Source organism: Fusarium solani (genome assembly GCF_023522795.1).
Source record: "Fusarium solani strain SB1 chromosome Unknown bctg00000003_1, whole genome shotgun sequence".
Classification (NCBI taxonomy): Eukaryota; Fungi; Ascomycota; class Sordariomycetes; order Hypocreales; family Nectriaceae; genus Fusarium; species Fusarium solani.
The window spans coordinates 2,850,573-2,872,978 of record NW_027072154.1 but is presented as its reverse complement, the minus strand read 5'-3'; the positions used below and the strand labels follow the sequence as shown (position 1 = coordinate 2,872,978).

Genomic DNA, 22,406 nt, shown 5'->3' with positions numbered 1-22,406 from the left:
GGGGGAATTTAGCGGGTTTTGGAGTTTTCAGGCCCCCCTGAGGCTGGGTCTTTTAGGCGCTTTCGTCCCTAGGTCCCCCTACCACCGACTGGACTGGACGGCCCCGTGTGGGTTTCAGCCGGCAGCAACCACGCAATTTGGAGAGGGGGTCAGGGTCCCGTCCCTGATACTGCACTGCGTGATGCGGCGTGGGTGGAGGGGCTTGATCGGGGGATGGATTGGTGGTTTTAGTCAAGATGCTGCCTGACAAGGGGGCAGGATCTCTAATATTGAACAAATAGTTCATCTCGTGCCTATGCTCAACATCTCACAAGCTTATAACAAGACACCATAATGTGGGAGGTGGCAGGGATCATTGCGTGCGCATTGTCAACAGCAATTCAGGCATTGGGAAGTGGGACCTGGCCGTTATCATCATGGCACGCGGGCTCCTTTCGGCATGATTGAGAGTGGGTGCCATCATTCCTATCGGAGCAGACAAATCAACCCGCCCATGGCATCCCCCCGCCGTCACTGGTCGACTCTGAGTCAACGACTCAGACAAGTGTCAATATCACACACACACAAGACTTTATTCGAAAAGATGCGGACGCTTCAAGAAACAGACAACTCCTCTTCCTAAGTTAGCGAGCCTCGTGATATATCATAACATGTCCCAAGGAGGGCCTCCGTCCTCGGACGTCGCAACGCCTCGAATGCAATTCAGTCCAACTCCACGCACCAAAAAACGCCATATACAGATTTGCTCCCGTTCTTCGTTCGGCTATCAAGATTCGGGCCGTACAAGGAACGGGAATGATGGTTGAGCGGCCGTGATCCATTTCTCTGCCGGACAAGTCGACGTTGGCATACCGTTCTCTGTCCCACTGTAGTCGGTTCGATTCGAGTCGAGTCGATTCTGTCTTAGTCCTCCCAGCTCTTCTCGACCGTCTCTCTGACACGCTTGGTATACTCCTTCCTGTTGTCTTTGTACAGATTGGAAGCCTCGACGTTTGCGGGCGAGCCGGTATTGGGGTCGTTGAGGAGACTATCCATGATCAGCATTACATTCGTATACAGCTGCGTTCTCTTCCTCTCCTACCTCTGAATGCTGGTCAGAACAGCGGCGACATCGTACGTGGGGCTCCATCGGTTTTGCAGAATATCCAGGCAAAGCTCTCCGGTGGCGTAAACGTTTGGGTGGAACATCTCGCTGATGAACTTGACCTGCGGGGGCTTGTTCGGATACTGCTCCTCGAACTGCATCACGAGTCGAAAGGTGCCGTCCTCGAAGGGGGTGTCGGCGGGACCGATGATGACGGCGTTCCTACGGCAGTTGATTAGCATCTGAGCCAGGTCACCGATCGTGTCGAGGCAAGGCGACATACCAAGTCATGACATTGTCAGGGACAGGAGACGCAGAGACACCGGCGGGAGGGTCGGTCTGCATGCGCTGCAGCTGGTGTTAACATTATATGTTGGCTATTCTTCCAGGTGCCATACCTTGAAGTCTCGCATCAAGCGGCGGCGCGCAGCTGTAGACATGATGGCGGATGGATGCGGAAGCGGACTCGAGAGGTGGAGGGTAGTCGTTCAAGAGCTCGGAGGTGTGATATCGAGACTGTTTCGATGGTGATAAGAAGAAAAAGACCCGACCACGACGATGATTCCAACTGCGATCCCCAGAGTGTGAAAACAAAGATGACCTGCACGGTTCGCTGTTACAGCGACAACGGATTTGGCGGTGCAAGGTGGAGGGATGGGGCGGAAACGGAGATTGGTCATCGACAGCCTCACGAGAGTGATTCCACTGGAAGGCTCCAGTGTCAGTAATCGCTGGCCAATCAGAGATCCGTTTGACTCTAGCCAATTGTTTGCCCGGGTCAGATCCACTACTCTTTGTTGATTGCACGTGATCACTAAAGTCCGCCAGGACGGTCCATCCACCAGGGTCTTTGAGATGGTCGCGGGGGACAAAGGCCGCTCTTTTTGATCCATCATGGTTCTTCGGAACCGAAAAGTTCGGAAGCGAAACCGCAAAAGGCAGCGGACGTTGTCCGATACAGGAACTGGTTCCTCTTGTTCCAGGGTCTAGCTTACGGAAATGGAGGACTCGGCGGAAATACTCTTGCAAGATATGCAGCAAAGGTACTTGTATCTGCCGCCGCCTTCCCACTGCCGGGCTTGTACCTAGGCAAGACGTCACTTCCCCGGATTGCAGCTCGGTTCAGAGAGCTTCATCCCCCGCCACTTTCGGCCCTCCCCCGCTGGAAGCCGAAGGGGACCGAGCGGAGGGCATCTCTAATGTTTCCGACCATCTGTCACCCGTGATACCCGAGGCCGTTTTGGTCTTATAATTCTGCGACTGCTACAATACTAATTGATCTCCTCTTCCTCTAATCCTTTTTTCTCTTCTTCTCTTGTCTTTTCTTGTTCTGTCAACCCCTTCTTCTGATACCCCATTCCTCTCTCGCAATGTCCTCTACTCAGCTTAGATCCGCCGGCCGGCTTGCCCAGCTTGCTGGACATGTGAACGGGGCGCGACAGTTTTCTACTCGGCCAGCTCTGCGCAAGGAACTGCAGGATGCTTACATCTTGAGTGCTGCGCGAACTCCTACAGCCAAGGCACGCCAGGCTCTCTGATTGACCGTTGCTCAGCTAACACAATCCAGTTCAATGGCTCCTTCTTGTCAGTGTCAGCGCCCAAGCTCGGTGCCGTCGCCATCAAGTCGGCCCTCGAAAAGTCCAAGGTCCCCGTCGAGAAGATCACCGACGTCTACATGGGCAACGTCCTTCAGGGCTCCGTTGGCCAAGCACCCGCACGACAGGCCGTCATCTTCGCCGGCCTCCCCAAGGAAGTCGAGGCGACCACGATCAACAAGGTGTGCGCATCCGGTCTCAAGGCCGTCAGCCTGGCCGCCCAGAACATCCAGCTGGGACTTGCCGAGGCTCAGATTGCTGGTGGTATGGAGAACATGTCCCAGGTGCCCTACTATGTGCCCCGCGCAAGTGGGCTCCCCGCTTTCGGCCATGTGAAGATGGAGGACGGTCTTATCAAGGACGGCCTGACTGATGTATACGACCAATTCCACATGGGCAACTGCGCCGAGAACACCGTCAAGAACCACAACATCACCCGCGAGCAGCAGGACGAGTACGCCATCCAGTCGTACCGCAACGCGCAAAAGGCTTGGGCGGACAAGGCCTTTGCTGATGAGATTGCCCCCGTCACCGTCAAGACTCGAAAGGGCGAGATTGTTGTCGACACCGACGAGGGTTTCAACGATGTCAAGTTCGACAAGGTCCCCACGCTGAAGCCCGCTTTCGTCCGCGATGGAACCGGTACTGTGACTGCGGCGAACTCGTCGACTCTCAACGATGGTGCCAGTGCCCTTGTTCTCGGCAACAAGGCTATTGCTCAACAGTATGGCTCAGGCTCTCGAGTGCTGGCCAAGATCTGCGGCTACGCTGATGCCGCCACATCGCCCATCGACTTCCCCGTTGCCCCCGCCAAGGCTGTCCCCATCGCTCTCGAACGCGCAGGAATCACCAAGGACCAGGTCGCCATCTGGGAGTTCAACGAGGCGTTCGCCAGCGTGATCCTGGCAAACTCCAAGATCCTGGGTCTTGAGGGTGCCAAGGTGAACCCTCTGGGTGGTGCTATTTCTCTGGGCCATGCCCTCGGAAGCTCTGGTTCGCGAATTCTTACCACTCTGCTTCACCAGCTTAAGCCTGGTGAGTATGGTGTTGCGGCTATCTGCAATGGTGGTGGTGCTGCAACCGCCCTTGTGGTACAGCGGATCGAGTCCGTGTAAGAGATGAAAAGTGATGAAAATAGGCATGAATGACGTTAGTTAAAACTGAATGATAGATACAAGTAGCGTAAAAAAAAATCGAAAACTTTGTGCACTTGATTATGCGCCCCTTTTACAAACGGTTACTGTACAGTTCTGTCGTTTGCATGATATTGATGACTCGGAAGACACTTGGTGTGATGCAGGGTAGGTAGGCAAGTCTGAAGTCTGAAGAGATGGGATGAACGAGGGCTTCACGCAGCGCACGTATTGAGGATTAAATAACCCAATTAGGAAATTAAATACTGACCCTGGAAACCTCCCATTAAACTCATATGCATGATGCTTCGTGACAAGTGATATATCCAATTCGGGATGGAATGTATCTTCGTTGTCTCATAGTGGAGCACCGACCATCTCGACTCGCCAAACCTCCCTCAGCCTCGCAATCTCGACGCGCTCAGAACAAAACCTCACTCATTGGCATCTCAACCACACCTCTCCACAAACCAAAGATGCCTCTGGTTCTCGAGTTCCTCACCCAGGTTCGCAACTTTGTCCGCGCCCAGGACGGGGATAAGCTCCGCGCCTGGCTCCAGGTCGAACCCGGGAGTCCTCAGCAGTATCACAACCTCGCCGCTGAGCTGCGCTCCCAGTTCCGCCAGCAGGGCCTCGACAACGTCATCGAGAGGTCTCTCCCGCAGGATGACGATGTTCCGGATGGTCAGGCGACCGTGTGGCCAGGCTTCATCGCCTTTATGAAGGATTACATGGCCTTTTGGCGCGACGTCAATTACGATGATTTGCTCGGCGCTCATCAGTTGCTTAGCGGCCTCGTCAAGTGCGCATCTCACCCCAATGGCAGACAAAGAAGAACTTTGCTAACTGACGACAATAGCTCATGTGCTACGGCATTTGCTCATCCAACATACGGCGCCATGCTCCTCAAGACCAGCATGTCCCTTTCCGAGACCCTTGCGCGTCTCACCATGAGCCTCAACAGACGTCCCGAGCTGACGCGCCGTCTTCGAGCTCTGGACGAGGACAAGACAATCGCAGAGTCTTCGGCAGAAATCATTCAAAAGATCTTCACCACGTGTCTCACGGACCGTTCAAGCGGTCGCTATGCCAGACCTGAGGGCAAAAAGATTGGCGTCTACATGTTTGCCAACCTCGTCCTCAAGCTCCTCTTTGCAGTATGACCCTCACGCATCACCACCTCTCTTCTCGTTCTGACACGAATACAGTGCCGGAGAACTCATCTTGCCAAGATGATCTTTGTCAACATCTCGACAATCTCGCCACCACTATCCCTCTACCCAGCTGCACAGCGCGTCACATTTCTCTACTATCTTGGTCGCTTCAACTTTTCCAACAACCACTACCTCCGCGCCTCCCTCTGCTTGCAGGAAGCCTACCTCCAGACGCCTCCCCAGCTTGTCTCTCACCGGACAAACATCCTAACATATCTAATTCCCTGCAACATCCTCCTCGGGCGGTTCCCTTCGCAGGTATTGCTCCAGCGCCAAGAGTGCCAGACTCTGGCTCCCGTCTTCCTCCCGCTCTGCCAGGCCATCCGGTCTGGAAACTTTATCCACTTCCAGCACCATCTGGCTGCGCATGAGACCTGGCTCTTTGAAAAGGGCCTGCTCTTGACCCTCAGCAACCGTCTCCGACCTCTCCTCTGGCGATCCCTTAGTCGAAAGACCTTTATCCTAACGTACGTACCTCCAAGCGACGCATCTTCCCGCAAAGCTGCCACTCTCGACCTTGCGGATCTCCACACCGTCGCCGTGTATCTCCAGCGCCGTCTTGAAGGCTGGCTCCCATCAGGTCCCAACACTCTCGGCCGTCCTCAACACGTAAACCCCCTCCTCATGAAGGCTCTATCAAACAATGCCCAAAGCACCGAAGCCTCAACACTAGCCCCACCACCAGGCGGTCCCAAGTCGCTGCGGCCAAACGAGGGCATGGTCTGGGGCAACGCAGACGTCACACCCGAGGACGTGGAGATGATGGTCGCCACCCTTGTCCAGCAGGGCCTCATGCACGGATTCATCGCCCACGGCCAGGGCCGCTTCGCTATCATCGGAGCAAAGGCAAAGGGGAGCCCCGTGCTTGCCGGATGGCCCAACGTGTGGCAGACGATCCAGGATAGGAGGTACGAGGAGGACTTTGACCCTGAAGAGGTACCCGGATGGGTTAAAGAGTAAAGAAGGGGGGGCCTTGGGTTGAAATTGAATGAACCATCTAGGCTAGATTGGATATAGGTCACCCGCCGGCTGTCGAAATAGCGTTGTATATTACAGGCAAGATACCCGAGAAACATCATTTAAACTAGACATGGTCATGTCACCATGGATCGCAATCTGGACCGGAACTTTTGGCTCATGATCTTCCACATTTCTCTTGCCCGTAGCTATGTAGGTACGACTGCGCCAATCATACTATCTATCAAATATGTCTGATCATTTCGTTTTTTTCTTTCCAAAGGGGAAAAGAAAACCACACAAGATCCCGTGAGGGCGCCGAGATGACCACCAAGATAGGAGGTCACCCCATCCAACAAAGCCTCACCATCTCTTTTCTCCAACACTCCAAACACTCTCTGCTCATTTGTACATACACGTCGTCAATTCCGAGATTAAATTAGCACACAATTAAACATCGCTTGTCAGTTCCAAATTCCTCCAAATATCCAAAGCCTCCAGCGTTCTCAAAAAGGGTATATCGACCGTGAAAGGAATGCGTAGAACGTATATATAATGCCCGCGGGCCACAAGTATCTGATAAGATCCTTGCTGAAGCAAATTAACACCCGGGGGCGGGTATCAGTGACCATGTTGACCCAGCTGCCGTGAAGTTCACCGCTGTCAAATCAAGTCCGGCTGGTTAAAGACAATGAACACTATCGCCGATAGAGTGGTTGGCTTGATCGTATATGCAAAGAGTAAAGGTCAAAGTATGACGTGGAAAATAGTTTTTGCCGAAGAGGAGAATGCCAGCTGCCAGGTGTGAAGGGAGATGAGACGGTGGGTAGTGAGTGACTGGTGAGGGAGGCAGAGAAGTGATGGTGTGGATGATATCAGAACCGACATCACCCATCCAAGCAAAGGCTGCAGCGGAGAAGTTGAGAGCCCGCAGGCTGGCCGACGGAGAAGCGAACATGCAAAATTAGGTCTTTCTTGAGGGGGCTTCTTCAATTAAAAGAAACAGGCGGCAGCGATGAAAGCGACGACAAGGCCAGCAACGGCAGCATTGCCCTGATGACGGCCCGCCTCACCCTCCTTGGACTGGGTGGGGGCAGCCTCAGAGCCAGCTTCCGTAGCAGCGGGCTTCTCGGTGACTTGGGCACCCGTGAAGGTGGTGGTTCCGTTCTCGTGGAAGATACCGGGCTTGACAGTAGGGGCAGCCTTCTTGGTGGTGGTGACTTTGGTGGTGGTGACAGCCTTGGTAGACTTGTGGGCCTTGGACGTAGACGAGGTGGTAGGTGTCGAAGTGGTAGACTCTTCGGTCGTGGTGGACTCCTCGGAAGTGGTAGTGGTGGACTCGATCGTGGTGGAAGTAGTCTCCTCGGAGGAGGTGGTTGGGGCCTCAGAAGTGGTGGTGGACTCCTCGGTGGTCGAGGTAGCCTCCTCAGTGGTCGAGGTGGTCTTTTCCGAGGTTGTAGTCTCGGCGACAGTCGTAGTAGTCGAGGGCTTGGCCTTTTCGGTCGTTGAAGACTCCTCCACCTTCTTGATGCCCATCTCGCCGTCATCCGAATCCGAGTCATCAGATCCCGAGCCGGAACCGACGGAGAAGGCAACAATCTGAGCAGTGCTGCCCTTGGGGACTGTGACAACACAGAAAGCCGAGTTACCGGCACCAACGCCTCCCTCATTGCTCTCAACCTTGCCCTCACCATCGCTGGGGTCGATCTTGCAGGGCAGACCATTGCAGCCGCCGTCAGGGCACTTGATCTCGACACCGAAGTCAGGGAGCTTGCTCTTCAAGGCCGAGTCCTCCCAGATGGGGTTCCAGCCGAGCTTGACAAAAGTAGTGCCACTGGCCTCAGTGTTGGCACCGGCGACGTAGGGGCTCCAGTTTCCAATGGGCTCGTCCTCAGTGCCCCAGATGCAGCCCTCCTCACCAACACCAGGGGGGTTGATGTAGAAGCTAACACAGTTAGAGACACCCCATAGTTGTTTCTTGGGCGTTACTTACTGAGCAGCGGTGGAGCACCAGTATGAAGATCCGGGAACAGCCAGAGTCGCGCTCGAGGTGACGAGAGTAGGAATGATCATGGCCTCATTACCAGGCAGAACGGTTTGGCACCAAGACATCTTGGAGCCGCACTTGTTGACGGCCTCGACAGCTCCAGTTCCCTGAACACAGTTGGGCTTACCCTCGAATGGCTGCTCAATCTCGCCATTCTTATTGCAGAAAAGACCACCGTTCTGAAGTTTATTAGCTCGAGTTACCAGCTGATGAGTGGCTCATATTGGCGGCGTACCATTGAGGCAGGATAGTCGTAGGTAGAATCGGGATCCCACTGGTTCATAACCATACCGGGCTTGCAAGCAAAGGGGCAGTAGCTGCCAGGCTTGCACTCCTGATCGGGGCTCATGGCCCAGCCGCCGTTCTTCTCATCGGGAGTGACGGCGACCATGTTGGGGTCATCGGTGGGAAACTGGCACTGGCCTCCTCGCTTCACGATGGGTGCAGGAGAGCCATGCAGATGGCCGGCACCACGTTCATGGTGCTGGTGAGCCTTGGCGGCGACGAACGAGGGCGAAGCCGACAGGATGCCCGCAAGGGCGATTGGAAGAGTAGCGAGTCTCATGGGGTCTGTCGTCGATAGATGAAGATGGTTGTGTATCGAGAGATCCAAGCACGGATGTTCCTAGTTAATGAACGAATGCCTCCGGTCCTTTCATACAACGCGTCACAACCTGGACATAGGTAGAATAGACTCTGGTGGTTCCGGGCAAGGAATGTCTTTGTCGTCGAGCAACAGAACGAGTGATGAAGCTGACGAGGGGAAAGGTCGAAGGATTTCGTGAACCAGCAGCACCAACGTTTAAACAACAAATCAAGGGAAACGAGAGAAGGAGTGGAAGCAGCAAGCGCAGCGCAGGACAGGACAGGAATATTAAGAGATCGACAGGTCCAAGCAAGGAAGCAAAGTGGGAGAGAGATGGAAATGGATCCCCAGGAAATGAGCAATGGGCAGCAGCGCGGGGACCGGCGCGAACCAGCAGCATCAACGGCACCACCAGCAATCCTACCACCCGCGGCCAGGAGATTGAGAGATGAGGCAATGGCTTCCTCTTGGTGGGCTCCTGGCAGGGCCCACGACGGGACCCATGACGGGACCCATGGCCCTCCTGTGCCTGCGCCTGTGCCTGCATGGAAGGAAGGCTCTGACCCTTGAGACCCTGTCCATGGTGGATTCGCTTCGCCGGTGGAGGGCCAGGGTGATCAGACCGTCTCCAATCAGACTGTCATTTCATCTCCCCCTTGCCCGGCGCAGCCAATCCTGTCGAGACGGTGCCTGGCTCAGGTGCATTGGAAACCAGGGTGCTGCCCTCGTCGCAGATTAAACCTCATGATGAAAGACAAGGTCGACTCGGTCCCGTTGAGGGATGCGACTCGATGGCGGATCGTTGCGCGTGGGAATATAACAGGCATTAAGCCGGGAGAACGACCGAATAAGGGAATACGACCAGTTTCTCGCTTCCAGTTTTGTATCAGAGATGCTGGCGCATTGTCTCTGAGCCTGGCTTGGACTGGTCTCGGCTCATTGTCTTATCCCAGGTTGTTGGCTTTGTCGCAGGGCTTCCATTTCGTCTTTTGTCTTCCGCAGTCTGCCCTCTCCTCTTTTTTCCCTCAACGCCCCTGGCCGTTTGTTTGTGTGGCTTGTGACAAAGCATGGCATTGGCTGTTGGTCATTTAAGACCCCTGGCCAGGCGTTTTGTCGTGTAGCATGGTTCCTGGGCCAATGTGCTTTTTAGCTCGAAAAGGACGGTCAGTCCCTGATTCTGGTTATGCGCCAAGAGCCACAACTGATTGCGGAGGCGAGCGCGACGCGTGCTGCCGGGTGCTGTCTGTAGTTGGCCGAGGGTCCGCGGTAAAGAGAGCTTATCACAGAGCTGCTAAGCTGGAGGAAGCGAGTCAGCTCGCCTGTTAGTGCTTGTCATTCGATTATGATACTCCGTATTGCGATCGCAACTGAACTGACCTTCCAAACAGAGCTGCTTGATCTCGGCGTATCCATTGGTGGTGCAATTCCCTTTCGCAATGTCCTGTGGGAGCTGAATCTCAGCTCTCGGCCGAGTGGGCCCATGGTTGAAGGAAGAAAGGGAGCAATTAAATCCCATGTTAAAAGCTTTGTTCAAATGTTCTAGGGCGAGATTGTTTCTTTTGCAGGCTGCATCCTTGGTGAAGAAGTGTCCATTGTAGAAGTTGTTTCAAGAGAGACTGAATGCAGGTGGGCAGGCAGGCAGTCACACGAGTTCCACGTGATTTGCATTTGCCCAAGGCAGTCTGACACTCGTTGCACCGACACGTGGTTGAAAGGATCTTGGATCATGAACATGGGCTTCTCTTTGATGCAGCTGAAATCATGGACTACCCTTCTCTTGGAAACCTCCCGACGGATATCTTGGTCCTGATATTTGGCCTGTTCTGCCTCCACTGCCAGGGCGAGTACAACGAGCCTTGGGACGCCCCGCCACTGTGATATCGCTCAGCAAGACAGAAGCCTGACGAAAAGTCGTGGTATTCTGTGGATCGTCAAGCCCTCGTTTCGCTATCATTAGTCTCAAGAAGGTTTCGAGAGATTGCTCAGAGCATCTTGTATCACGAGTTTGTCCTGGGTTATGATGACTCATGGCGTACTGACTTGTATACCTGGGATGGCCGGCTCATCTCCTTTATGCGGACTCTTAGACAGCGCCGGGACCTCGCCCGTCTGGTAAGAGTCGTCTACGTTCACCCGAGGCTGTTATGGGCAATCAATCGTGATCGACCTCGAGACGTGCTCGGCGAAGCTGCAGAAACGCTAGGAATCGACCTCGCCGAGATTTGGAAATCACGCATACCACGTCCTGAAAGGAGTGATATGACTGGGAAACCAACAAATCGGGAACTATTTCTGGCGCCTTTGGTTTATGGACCAAGCTATGCCGCAGTGTACTATCGCGATGTTCGAACTCGATGGAGGGAAAGGGATTGGGTGGCAGCTGAGCTTGTTGCTATGCTGATTGCTCAACTCCCGAGTCTTGAATACCTCGGTCTTCAACGTTGTTCACGATGGACAAGCGGAGGCGGCGTGCCTACCTCGGCCCTTGCAGCGCTCAACATCTCGTCACTTCCCATTCGAAGATTGGATATTGGGCCGCGCCCTGACGATGTGATCAGGCTATCTCCAGGGCTAGAAACCCTTAACCTCCACGCGATTGATTTCTATAAAGAATATCCACCTCTACCAAAGCTTAAGATCCTTCGGATGACAGAGTGCTGGTTTGAGAAGACGTTTCTTAAAGATATCCTGAATGCCTGTATCAGTGGACTTCAGACCTTTGCTTACGAGTCGCGGCCGCCGACACAGAGCAGGAGTTTCATAGGAGGAGCTTCACGCCGAAACATACCCAGGCACTTTCAGCTGTCGGACGCAGTGAGTCTGCTTTCTTGTCACCAGAGGACGCTCAAGTCGCTGCATCTTGATTTAAGTACCCAAGGTCGGGTCGTTGGCAAGATTGAAGATGGACTCCATCTCAAAGACTTTGCTGTTCTCGAGCACCTATCTATTGGCTCCGAGATGATCTACGGCTTTGATGGAATCTAGGATCAAGGCTTTCCTCATTCTGAAGCGTTGATCCGGCTGCTTCCCGCATCACTTGTATCTTTGTCGATCCAGACCAAGCAGATGGGAGAAACAGGGCGGGCAATGCTAGAGAAGGGGCTCGTGAGGCTTGCCGAAGCGAAGCAGCACCAACCGGATCAGTTTCCCAAACTTCGATGGGTGCAATGTGAGTTGGGGAACGAGACTGGTTGGTTGAGCAACATGTTTGAGGTAGTCAATGTGCAGTTCACATCCAGTAGCTGGTCTTTGAGCAAGGCAAAGCCCTACTTGAATGGAACAATCTGGACGGTGGATCGCATAACAGGATTCAGCTATAGCGATGATTTTTCAGAGGATGAGTTGTTTGTACCGGCAAGGCATCAGGAAGAGGTTGAAAGGTAAAAATTAGTGATGCAGCCATGTCTCATATCGAAACAGATGAGGCTGTCACGAGCGGGAGTGGCGCGGGCAACCAAGTGGAGGATGGCTTGATGGCGCTGGAGCCACGAAATTGAAGGGGGGCTTGGGGAGATTTTAACGGGCCATGAATGTTTTGTTTTGTTTGCTTTGCTTTGTTTGTTTCGTTTGTGCATAATGATGGCATCCATCACCTGCTGGTACGTGCGCGGAATCGACCGGAACAAAGCAATGTCTTGATGAATCGCGTGGTGTTGGCTTGCGTGTGACTAACAGGAGTTTCTACTATGAGTTCAGCCTATGTACAAGCGACATGTCAACTGATGAGGGCATTTGATTCCAAATGAGCAACAAAAGATCACAATCTTAAAATTGTCCTGCTTATGGATCACGTTGCATTGCATCCGATGCTTATTCGAGATCCTTCATCGCGGCCGACAACGCTGACAGCCAAGACCGCGGAGTCCCTGTTTCCTGGGGAAACCCAGCCCTTGTGTACTATTCTAGTGGCAGCACGTATGCAAAACGGATCTCCGGCTGGCGTCTACCGCGCCGGATCTGCTAGACTCCGTGATGGAGGCGCCACCGACAACGCATTTCTTGGTGCTGACTCCCGCAGGCGCTTAGCGCTTGGGCGAACCGTTTCTCACACTATTTTTGGTCAATCGGAGAATTCGGGGGCTGCGCCGGTCCAGAGAGACTCGACCGACCGCCTCTGCCTCTCTCTGCACAGCCCTCCAGCATCCATCAGAGTAACCCTCCCGCCCAATGACAAAGCACGCAGCTCAGCACTAGACAACCTCTGCACGGTTGGGCCTAGGGCCATGGAGTGGCTGGTGATTTGAACACAGGTATCTGGAGGGACTTTGACAAATGCTTGGTGATGGTGGCCAGCGGAAGCCCGACTTTCCGATGCGGTCGGGCCTGGGATGTTGCCTTTTTCGAGTGAGATTCTAGCTCAAAGCCTCGCGCTGGCAGTTCCTGGTCTATACTTGGTTTGATTTCAACCATAATGATAACCTTGATGTGTTGTTTGGGGGCGAGGGAGGTTGTGTATAAGAAGTTGGGCTTGTTCTGCTTGGGGTTGGGAATATCTTCATCACCATCTTCACCAGCATCACAAACACTCTTAGCCTCACAACTTTTTCATACTCACTTCAAACACTCTAATAACTTACATCAACAACCTTTACCATCTTCCAACAACCACCAGTCAAGATGCAGTTCTCCGCCGCCATCGCTTCCGCCGTCCTGGCCTTCACTTCCCTCGCCTCGGCTGCTCCTCATAACTCTCGACGGGGCTCCGACGGTCTCAGCCTGACTGCTCAGCTCACACTCGCCGATACGTGAGTACCATTTGAAACTGGCTGCAGTACAAGACCGTGGACTAAACAGTTATCCCTTAGTGCCGTTGATCGCTTCGCCCTCATCCCTGATGACAAGGACTTTGTCTTTGACTTCAACCAAGAGCAACAGAACCCTGGCAAGGGCGGCCAGCTCATCGCTGCCAACCGCAAGACTTTCCCTGCTCTTGTTGGCACCGGCGCCGGCATGGCTCTCGGCCGTGTTGATGGTAAGACAACCCTCTCTCCCTGAGACATGATAGCTTCAACACCACGAGGAACAACCGAGCTAACAGCTTTTCCCCTTTTACAGCCTGCGGCATGAACACCCTCCACGTCCACCCCCGCTCCGCCGAGCTTCAGATCGTCACCTCTGGCCGCCTCATCACCGAGATGGTGCCCGAGAACGGTGTCCTCGACAAGGACGGCAAGCGACGCGTGATCCGCACTGAGCTCTCTGCCAACATGATGACCCCCTTCTACCAGGGCTCCGTCCACACCCAGTTCAACCCCGACTGCGAGCCCGCCACCTTTGTCGCCGCCTTTGCCGCCGAGGACTTTGGCACCGGCCAGATCGCCGACGAGACCTTTGCCCTCAGCGACGATGTCATTGCTGCCACCTTTGGCCAGACCATCGCTGGCGAGGACATTGACCGTGTCCGTGATGCCATCCCCGCCAGCATCGCTCTTGGCGTTGAGGACTGCCTGAAGAAGTGCGGCATCAAGAAGCGCAGCATCTAAGACTGAGCTGGCTGCTTTTCACTTACATGAGGAGGGAGTAGACGGCGACTTTGCTTTTGAGCTGGAGCTCATGGTGGCGTAAACGAGAGATTCTAGAATTTGTTTATCATTGTTTCTTGGGGTTGTTTGATCGGTTCGGTTTCGGTTCGGTTTTCGTTCGTTTCGTTTTGGGTTTCAACACTCTTCTCTGTAGACGGCATTCACCTTGTACATAGCCCTACTATACATATACACACCTGTTCATTCACCTTTATTCACCCCTATGTGATGACATGAAACATTTAGATCGACAAATTGGCGCACCTTGATATTGCAGTCAACTATGCATTTAGCAGTGAGCATTGATTTTTTTACCTTATTTTACATCATGATACATATGAGCTTCGTCATCTTATCCAACACGCAGTGCATCAGACATGAATCCTCACAAGCCCTTCTCTCGGTGGCCGACAACCTTTGCAAACGAGTCAAACGACATGGTCATGGAATGTCGTCCTGCCGTCTTGCTCCGCAGGTGATTGTCGTAATCGAGCATCTCCTTGTACGGCACCTTGGCCACAATCTCCACAATGCGCGTCGTCGACTTCTTGCCGCGCAGGGACGTGACAGAGTCATAGGGATCGGGAGGCGTGTAGATCTTGGACACATCGATGTGGTCCTCGCCCGTCGTCTCGGCTGACCGGTCGTTGACCTCGAGGACGTGTCCGCCCGCGCCCGCCGTCACATCGTGCTGCACCGTGCCGGCGACTACCTCGGGGCAAGTGATGTGGGCGAGCATGATGGGTTCGAGGATGCCGATTTGCTCCTTTTCAAAGGCGTCACGGAGGGCTGCTTGCACTGCAGTACGCGCGACAGTGCTAAAGTGTCCTCCCGTGGGAGTCTCACAGGCGCCGGGCTCCGTGTCAAGAGTGATGGTGACGTGGCATCCGTGGATGGGTGCTGCACGGCGCGGCCCCCTCGCCAGGCCGGCAATGGCTCCATTGAGAAGCTGTTGTCGGGCCTCTTCGGGATCAAAGTTGAGCGAGTTGGTGTCGCCTGTCAGAGGGATAGAGATATGGTATATGTTACCATCTCGCTCAACGCTCGATTCCAGCAAGCTCTCGCGATGGTGGTCCTCAAGTGGTTCAAGAACAGCAGTACAAGACGCTTTTCCAGGCTTGCTCGCAACGGGGCGGTCAAAGACTGTGTGCTGAGGCCGTGTAGCCATTGTGACACACTCCTTGTAGTCGACCTCGATGGGGCCAAAGTCGGCATCAATCTTGTACTTTTGCTTCATATTGTAGAGTGAAACATCCAAGTGAAGCTTGCCCATGCCCTGGATGGTGAACTGCTCCGTTTTGGGATCGCGACTCCATCGAAGACTGGGATCCTCTCGCGTCGTGTTTTCTAGGGCGATCTGAAGCTGCTGGGCAGCAACATTGCCGTAGGGTTCGACTTGCAGAAAGGCGACTGGAGGTGGAATCTCGGGAGGTCGGATCTGAACGTGGCGGAATGCTTCAGCAACAGGCTTACCACCGGTCGTTGTGATGAGTGTGTCGCCTGTACGGGCCTTCTTGAGTCCCCTGAGGGCTCCAATCTGTCCCACCGAAAGCTCATGAATGTCCTGCGTCTTGGATGCCGAGATCTGAAGGATGCCCATGGGTCTCTCGTTGATAAGCATGTTGGTGTTGAAGCTTGAGGCGTTCTTGGTCATTGTGCCATGGTAGACTCGAATGAAACTAATGACGCCCTCCTTGGGGTGATTGAAAACTTTGAAGACGGACGCGATGGATGCAACAGTTGACTTGGCAGACTTGGAACTTTTTTCAATAACATCGGCCAAACGTTGCTTGACCGAACCAACTCGCACTTCTGCCGAGGGACGTTCGTCTGGGCTCGGTAGATAGTCGGTGATGGCATCCATTAGGGGCTCAACGCCGATGTGACGGAAGCTGGAGCCGGCAAACACGGGAATGACGGTACCATCGCCACTCCGAATAGCTCGTCGGATAGCTTTCTTGATCACAGCACCGTCAATGTTTTGGTTCTCAGCGAGAAACTCATCCATGATGGCTTCATCGAAATCCGCGAGACCCTCAATCAATGCCTGTCTCGCTGACTCTATCTCGGGAAGAAGGTCCTTGTTTGAGCTGGAGAGCTTCTCCTGGAGCGCCGGAAAGTCGTATCGCGTCTTTTCACGTTCCGATTTCCAGCGGTATCCCACTCGGTCGATAATGTCAATGACACCGACAAAGTCTTCCTTTTCCCACCACGGGATCTGGCAGACGAGAGGCCATCCCTTGAGTCGGGCTCCGATCTCGAGGACAGCCTTCTTGAAAGATGCGCCCTCACGGTCGAGCTTGTTGCAGTAGACCAGACGAGGCACCTTGAACTCGTGAGCAGAAGCCCACACTCTCTCAGTGTGAGCCTCGACGCCCTTGACCGAGTCGATGATGCAGACGGCGCCATCGAGGATGGGAAGACAACGATCGACTTCGAAGCGAAAGTCTTGATGGCCAGGCGTGTCAATAAGGTTAATGGTCTTGGAGTGGACGCCTGGGGGAAGTGTCTGCTGGAGGGGCCAGTTGAAGGTGATAGCGGCTGACTGAATGGTGATGCCTCGTTCTCGCTCCAGTTCGAGAAAGTCGGTTACAGTATTTCCAGCATCGACATCTGGCGTGGCTGGTAAGTATATCCCCCAATCATACCATGCAAGTACATCATGAGCCATGCATACCTCCAACACGTTGCGTGACGCCACTATAATAAAGCATCCGCTCGGTAGTAGTAGTTTTGCCCTTTCAGTATGTGAGCGGTATATCACACAATATCAATATCAGGTCATCACCTACAGCGTCAACGTGGGCAATAATGCCGATATTCCGGGTATTCTGGAGCTGAGCATCATGGTGTGCCTGGTGCATAGCCCGGCGAGACAAGCCCACGAGCTCCCTGCTTCGCCATTGGCGTGCAATGCAGCGGCCCGAACCTCTGACGGCCGGGCCGCGACGTAAGAGGGAAAGAACAATCATCCCCAGCTAGGAGATGCAGCAATGCTCGTCTGGGGCATCTCAATTCCTCGAGTTTGTCCCTCGAGGTTGATTCTGTAGCTTCTCGGGTGTTTTCAGCCTTGATGTCATTCGCCGGCTCGTGAAGCAAGCTCAGAAGACCCACCGGCTACTCCCTGGCAGCTAGCCGCAGCGCTTGTCCTACCACAGAAGGCGGTGAGCTCTGGCAGAAACAGCAGCAAATGAGCGCCGCCTGTACGTGCCTCTCCCGGCAACAAAGCCAAAGCTCCTACGTAATCCTCCACTCTCCAACTCAAGTCTTGTCTCGTGGCCACGCATACCTTCATCGCCATCGCCCTCATCTGACCCGCGCTCCTTAAACTGCTGCCTGGGACTCTCAGCAGCTCTTAAGCCCGCTTCTCGTCGACCTCGATCCCCATCCCGAAAGCGCAAGGACATCAACTACAGCAACTACAGCAACTATGGAGCTCTCCGACATCTTGTCAGTGGCTGCGCCGCCCAATCCCCATGCCACAATAACATCGTTACTGACCATCGCGTAGCCGCATTGTCAACTTGGCTGTTGGCGTCATCACCCTTTTGGGTGGTATCACGCACATCTTCCAGTTCAGCATGTATGTTCCAACTGAACCCCCGATAATACCCCTACTCGCCCCTGCATCCTAGCGCGTTCATGCGACATGTCAAGCTTTAATTGCCAGCACTAACACCTTACGCCTAGGCAACCTATCATTGTCGGCTGCTATATGATTGTTTTTGGTCTTATCATCGGCCTTCTCGGTAAGCTCTGGGCTGCTTCCGAGCTCTCCACCATATCTAACAAGCCACAGAGTTCCAGATTCCTCCCCAGGTGTCGCGACACGCCTCTTTCCTCTTCTCCTTCATCGGCCGTGGTGTCTGTAAGTCGCGCTCTACCGGAAACCTGCCACATTGATGGTTACTCATACAACTCAGTCTACATCTTCCTCGGCTCCCTTCTCCTCGGCCAGCTGGTTATCAGCAAGATCGCCGGTGGCATTGTCGGAATCACCGGTATCGCATATGTCGCCCTCGAGTTCCTTCCCTCCATTGAGCCCCCCAGCAACATGCGCGAAGCCGAAGACGCTGGCTGGGGTGCCGAGCAGGTCTAGAGCGCCAATCAACAAAGCTTGCCCACCGAGGGCGCGCCTCAGACCTGAGCGCATAAACTGCCTCGCAACGACCATCTGCAGCGGCCGAATAACGATGCCAAGATGTAACAAGCACGGTGGCTTTGGGAGATGTCAGGATAGGACCCTTCCGTGAGGTTGGGATTGGGAAGAGACGGCAGTAGTGGATTGTGTATTTTTACGACTCACAGGCGGAGTTCAAGAGCTGTCTTCGATCGAACAGGGTTCGGCGATTGGGATTACGGGACTGGTAGTGTATGACGTTAAAGAATAGATGCTTTTTTTGCATTCGTCTAGTTCTATATACTCGTCTTCTCGACAACTTCAAGATCGCGAGGAACTCTTGGGAATTAGCAACAGACACGCCATTTGCGAAACGCCAACAACTCAAGCCAGTGGCATCACCGTCATCTCCTACTTATGTCCGGGGATTTCTCAAGAAGGTAACCACACCACTGCAGTAGCCAACCAGACCGTCCAATCGGCTGCACTCCTTCTCTTGATACTCCTTCCACTCACTCAGTGCTGCCAGCAGGTCCTCGCTCTCCATGACCACGTCAAAGTGCAGCCGCAGGAACACTGTCATCCACGCTTGAGTCAGCTCATAGTCGCGGCGGGCCTTGAGACGAGCTGTCAGAGCGCGGATGAAATGCAACAGCTCGTTCGAGCCCTCATTGCCGTCGCCGATGGAGAGTGAGCGCAGCTCGAGATCTGCGCTCGAGGGGGAGAGAGACTTGAGATGCTCAATGAATTCATCGTCTATAGCATGTTAGTTTGATGGCGAGTCAAGGTGCAGCGGAAAGGATTAGAAACTTACAAGTGCCAGTTGCTGCTCCAGCCTGAAGCTTGGAGCTCAGCACCTCTTCGAACCGAGCCTTCTCAACCTTTGTGATTCGTGACTTGCCATCGTCCTCCGCCTCTGTCTGCTGCTTAGGCGCCAGAATGTTTTCTTTGCCTGTTGTCGAGGGTAAAAAGAAGGGAGCCTTCTCAGGAGCCTTGGGGGCCTCCTTGGGCTTGTTGCGCTCCTTGATGAGATCCAAGTGCAGCAGCGTCTGCCAGCGGCTCTTGGGCACCAAGCTCAGAGTTGTCAGCTCGGAGCTGAGCTGCTCAATTGTAGGCGCCACAACGGTGTCGTCTTCCTCATCCTGATCCTCCTCAAATGCGCCCTCCAGCATACCCTCGTTATTCTCGCCAGAGACCGTAGGCAGAGAAACCCGGCCAATCTCCTTTTCAGAGATCTGCCGTGTGGGAACGTGCTTGAACAGCGCCTTGTTGGTCCAGAGCGTAACGCCGAGCTCATCCTGAATCGTAGCAGCCAGATACTCGCCAGTAACTGACATCGCAAGTGCCCTGCAGGGCTTCTCGAGCCGGATCGCGTCGATCAGGTGGCTTGTAGGGAGATCCCATACCCGGATGATGCAATCCTTCGAGGATGCGATAATCCATCGTCCATCGCTCGAGAAGCAGAAGTCAGTGATGGCATCTTGAGGTCCCCAGAACTCTCGAATGGTCCTCTTGGTGTCCATGTCCACTACTCGGATTGACAGGTCGTCGCAGGAGAAAGCAAGCAGGTTGCTCGAGGGATGATATCTGCATCCCGTAGGGAAAGTCATCGGCGCCCAGTCGATCTGGTGCAGCAGGTTGCCTGTCAAGAAGTCCCAAAACTTGATCTTGCCGTCCAGAGAGCAAGAAATCACCGTCTTGTTCATGTCATCAACAATCAAGCCTGTGATAGGCTTGGTGTGCTTTCCAGTGCCCGCTGCGAACTGACGGCCGGTTTCAGTGTGCAGTTGAACGACATCGTCAGCTTGTCGCAGTTGCTGCATCTTGAGCTGCCTTGCCTGGGCTGGGGTTAATCTTGAGGGGAACCTCTGGCGGTGTGTTCCCGACTGAAGGTTGAACATGTCGATGCCGCCAGACTCGGAACCAACGAGAGCAAAGGTGCCGCAAGGGCTGATGGCAACGGTGGAGACGTTAGAGCCATCACCTGTAGCGAAAGCCCATCTGCCTGCCCTCTTTCGTCCCCAGAACCAGGTTCGAGCATAGGGGTCGTTCTTGTGAGCTGTCACCACGCTCTCCCAGCCCGTCATACCACTAAGCTCTGCATCCTGGGCCTTCTTCTTGTTCTGAGACTTTTGCCAGATGGCCTGCTTTCCAGGCATGGCGCCAATACCGCCGTCTCGGTTCAAGGAGGACGCAATGCAAGTAATCTCTGGGGCCTTGAGATCCTCCAATGTCGTCGTGGGTCCATGGGCAAGGGCATTAGTTGACAAGATGCCCACCTTCTTGGCCTTCTTACGGATGTTGCCCTGACTCAGCTCTGAACTCTGACCATCCCGACGCAAACTCCATCCCCAAAGACTCCGATCCTGGCCACCACTGATCAGCCACTTGTTGCCAGCATCAGCACCGTCAAAGTCAGATGGCAGGAACTGGAGACAATTGACCGGGCCAGCATGTCCACTGCGGGAGTGAAGAATTCGGGGCACAGGGGAGAAGGGTGTTTCGTCAAAGATCCAAGACTTGAGGGAGTTGTCTCGGCCGCTCGTCAACACCACTGGCTGGCCAGGGAGGAACTCGATCTTGCTGATGCCGCCACGGACAGTCGGGCCTTCGTAAGAGGGCGGGTTATGGGCACTGCGCAAAACGCCCATCACGCGACCACCTCCGTTGAGATCCCAGAATGTCACGTCTCCAGTCGCAGCAGTTGCCGTCGCCATAACTCCGTCCTTGCGCCCATCGTTACCAGCACCCATACCATCGGTTCGGAATGAAATCGAGTTTACCGGCGCTTCTGAGCTGCCAGCTTCAATGCGGATGACACGCTTGTCGGTGAGAACATTGGTGATGATCAGAGCTCCCTCGGAATAGGCGATGGCGAGCAGTGATAGAGCCGGGCTGGGCTCCAGGCATGTAACAGAACCGCTGTCGGGAGACGGAGGCAGAATGGTGTAGATGAGCTTTCCCGTGCTGATATTCCAAATTTCAACCCACCCATCCTTGCGACCCACGAAAATCTTGTTCAAGAAGGTAGGCATGGTGACGATGCCGCCGGTAATTTCATTACCGCGTTGGTTCGCGGGTGTCGTATAGATGGTGGTGTAGTGCTCGAGAGATGCCGTCTTGAACACCTCGATTCTCGTTGAAGCAGCAGCAATAGTCCATGTTCCCATAATCAAAATCTGCTGGATCGGTTCGTCCAAGTCGGAGGGCAGCGCAAGTTCGTCAACCTTCTTACCCCTCTGGAACACCCAAATGCCTTGGGGCTCGCCCTTCTTTGATCCACCCCATGCTGCGAAAATGTTTTTGCCCCAGGCAAGTGTCGCAGTAATATCAGCGGGGGTTTGAGGCCGGGTAACAAAGACGAGGTTGAGACCGCGGCGAAGATCGTAGGTCTGGATGGAGCGACCAACCGAGGTAGAGATCTGAAAGGTAGTCTTTCCGAGGGGGATCGAGGTGAAAGGAACACTCGTAGGCGACACTAAGCCGACAGTCTATACAATCGCGAGAGTTAGGCTGCGAAGAGTGAGGGTAGAGGGGTAGACGTACTCGGAAAGGCGCAAAGATCCTCGAAGAGTTGGATGGAGATTTCGAGGCATTGGCGGGCGCCGTCGTCTTCTGGCGCTTGACCAGTGGACGGTCAATATCTTGATGAGGCATCGTGAGCCTAACCGACGCGACTGGTGTAGAGAGGCTATATTTGGAGCCAGAGATGTAGTCGAACCGGCTTGTGCTCTCTCATGCAAGGCCGCTCAGTGTGTGAGGCTGGAGCCATCTCCAAAAATTATTTTTGGCGGTGACGCGGGGCAGTACCGGGGAGCAGAAAACATGGGCGTCTTTTTTTGTCCGCCCAGGGGTAACATCTGGAGAAGCTGAAGAAATCATTGCACAGTACAAGGCACTGTAAGTTGGATGTCGTAACAAGTTTATTCGAAACTATTGCATCCTTGCATATATGCTCGGTGATGAATTCGGCGGGCGCGTGTTTCTGCCTTTCTTCATCTTCTCTCAGTCCCCATTCTCAGGGGAAAAGGTCAGGTGTCTCGACATCACGTGTACGGTTGATTCTGTCGTCCTCCCATCAGCTCAGCTCCAGGTTCGGGAGATCTTGATGGAAGCTTGGCATGTCCGGTCGGGAATCCCCTTTGGAA

General features: G+C 54.1%; 8 protein-coding genes across 8 annotated transcripts; 4 read left to right on the top strand and 4 right to left on the bottom strand.

Annotated features, from left to right (window-relative positions):
• Positions 1-903: 903 nt before the first annotated feature.
• Positions 904-1,524, bottom strand: MRS44_006457 (uncharacterized protein; the record flags this gene model as incomplete). The annotated part of the gene is made up of 4 exons (XM_046270361.2): positions 904-1,027; positions 1,082-1,306; positions 1,368-1,432; positions 1,483-1,524. The coding sequence occupies 4 exons, from the start codon at positions 1,522-1,524 to the stop codon at positions 904-906; spliced, it is 456 nt and encodes a 151-aa protein (XP_046139947.1).
• A 930-nt stretch (positions 1,525-2,454) lies between these two features.
• Positions 2,455-5,986, top strand: MRS44_006456 (uncharacterized protein; the record flags this gene model as incomplete). Its single annotated transcript, XM_046270375.2, has 6 exons — positions 2,455-2,578; positions 2,638-3,790; positions 3,928-3,980; positions 4,176-4,614; positions 4,672-4,969; positions 5,021-5,986. The coding sequence occupies 6 exons, from the start codon at positions 2,455-2,457 to the stop codon at positions 5,984-5,986; spliced, it is 3,033 nt and encodes a 1,010-aa protein (XP_046139949.2).
• Positions 5,987-6,976: 990 nt separating this feature from the next.
• On the bottom strand, positions 6,977-8,595 carry MRS44_006455 (uncharacterized protein; the record flags this gene model as incomplete). The annotated part of the gene is made up of 3 exons (XM_046270388.1): positions 6,977-7,928; positions 7,977-8,209; positions 8,266-8,595. 3 exons carry the CDS (start codon positions 8,593-8,595, stop codon positions 6,977-6,979), a joined length of 1,515 nt encoding a protein of 504 aa, XP_046139950.1.
• A 1,782-nt stretch (positions 8,596-10,377) lies between these two features.
• Positions 10,378-11,601, top strand: MRS44_006454 (uncharacterized protein; the record flags this gene model as incomplete). Its single annotated transcript, XM_065621774.1, has 2 exons — positions 10,378-10,436; positions 10,509-11,601. 2 exons carry the CDS (start codon positions 10,378-10,380, stop codon positions 11,599-11,601), a joined length of 1,152 nt encoding a protein of 383 aa, XP_065477846.1.
• A 1,632-nt stretch (positions 11,602-13,233) lies between these two features.
• On the top strand, positions 13,234-14,099 carry MRS44_006453 (uncharacterized protein; the record flags this gene model as incomplete). Its single annotated transcript, XM_046267523.2, has 3 exons — positions 13,234-13,361; positions 13,422-13,588; positions 13,672-14,099. 3 exons carry the CDS (start codon positions 13,234-13,236, stop codon positions 14,097-14,099), a joined length of 723 nt encoding a protein of 240 aa, XP_046139952.1.
• A 424-nt stretch (positions 14,100-14,523) lies between these two features.
• Positions 14,524-17,110, bottom strand: MRS44_006452 (uncharacterized protein; the record flags this gene model as incomplete). The annotated part of the gene is made up of 3 exons (XM_065621773.1): positions 14,524-16,760; positions 16,816-16,876; positions 16,931-17,110. 3 exons carry the CDS (start codon positions 17,108-17,110, stop codon positions 14,524-14,526), a joined length of 2,478 nt encoding a protein of 825 aa, XP_065477845.1.
• Positions 17,111-17,568: 458 nt separating this feature from the next.
• MRS44_006451 (uncharacterized protein) lies at positions 17,569-18,237 on the top strand (the record flags this gene model as incomplete). Its single annotated transcript, XM_046274602.2, has 5 exons — positions 17,569-17,588; positions 17,650-17,721; positions 17,829-17,887; positions 17,938-18,006; positions 18,062-18,237. 5 exons carry the CDS (start codon positions 17,569-17,571, stop codon positions 18,235-18,237), a joined length of 396 nt encoding a protein of 131 aa, XP_046139954.1.
• Positions 18,238-18,673: 436 nt separating this feature from the next.
• MRS44_006450 (uncharacterized protein) lies at positions 18,674-21,915 on the bottom strand (the record flags this gene model as incomplete). The annotated part of the gene is made up of 3 exons (XM_046267530.2): positions 18,674-19,014; positions 19,073-21,749; positions 21,805-21,915. The coding sequence occupies 3 exons, from the start codon at positions 21,913-21,915 to the stop codon at positions 18,674-18,676; spliced, it is 3,129 nt and encodes a 1,042-aa protein (XP_046139955.2).
• Between the last annotated feature and the right edge of the window lie 491 nt (positions 21,916-22,406).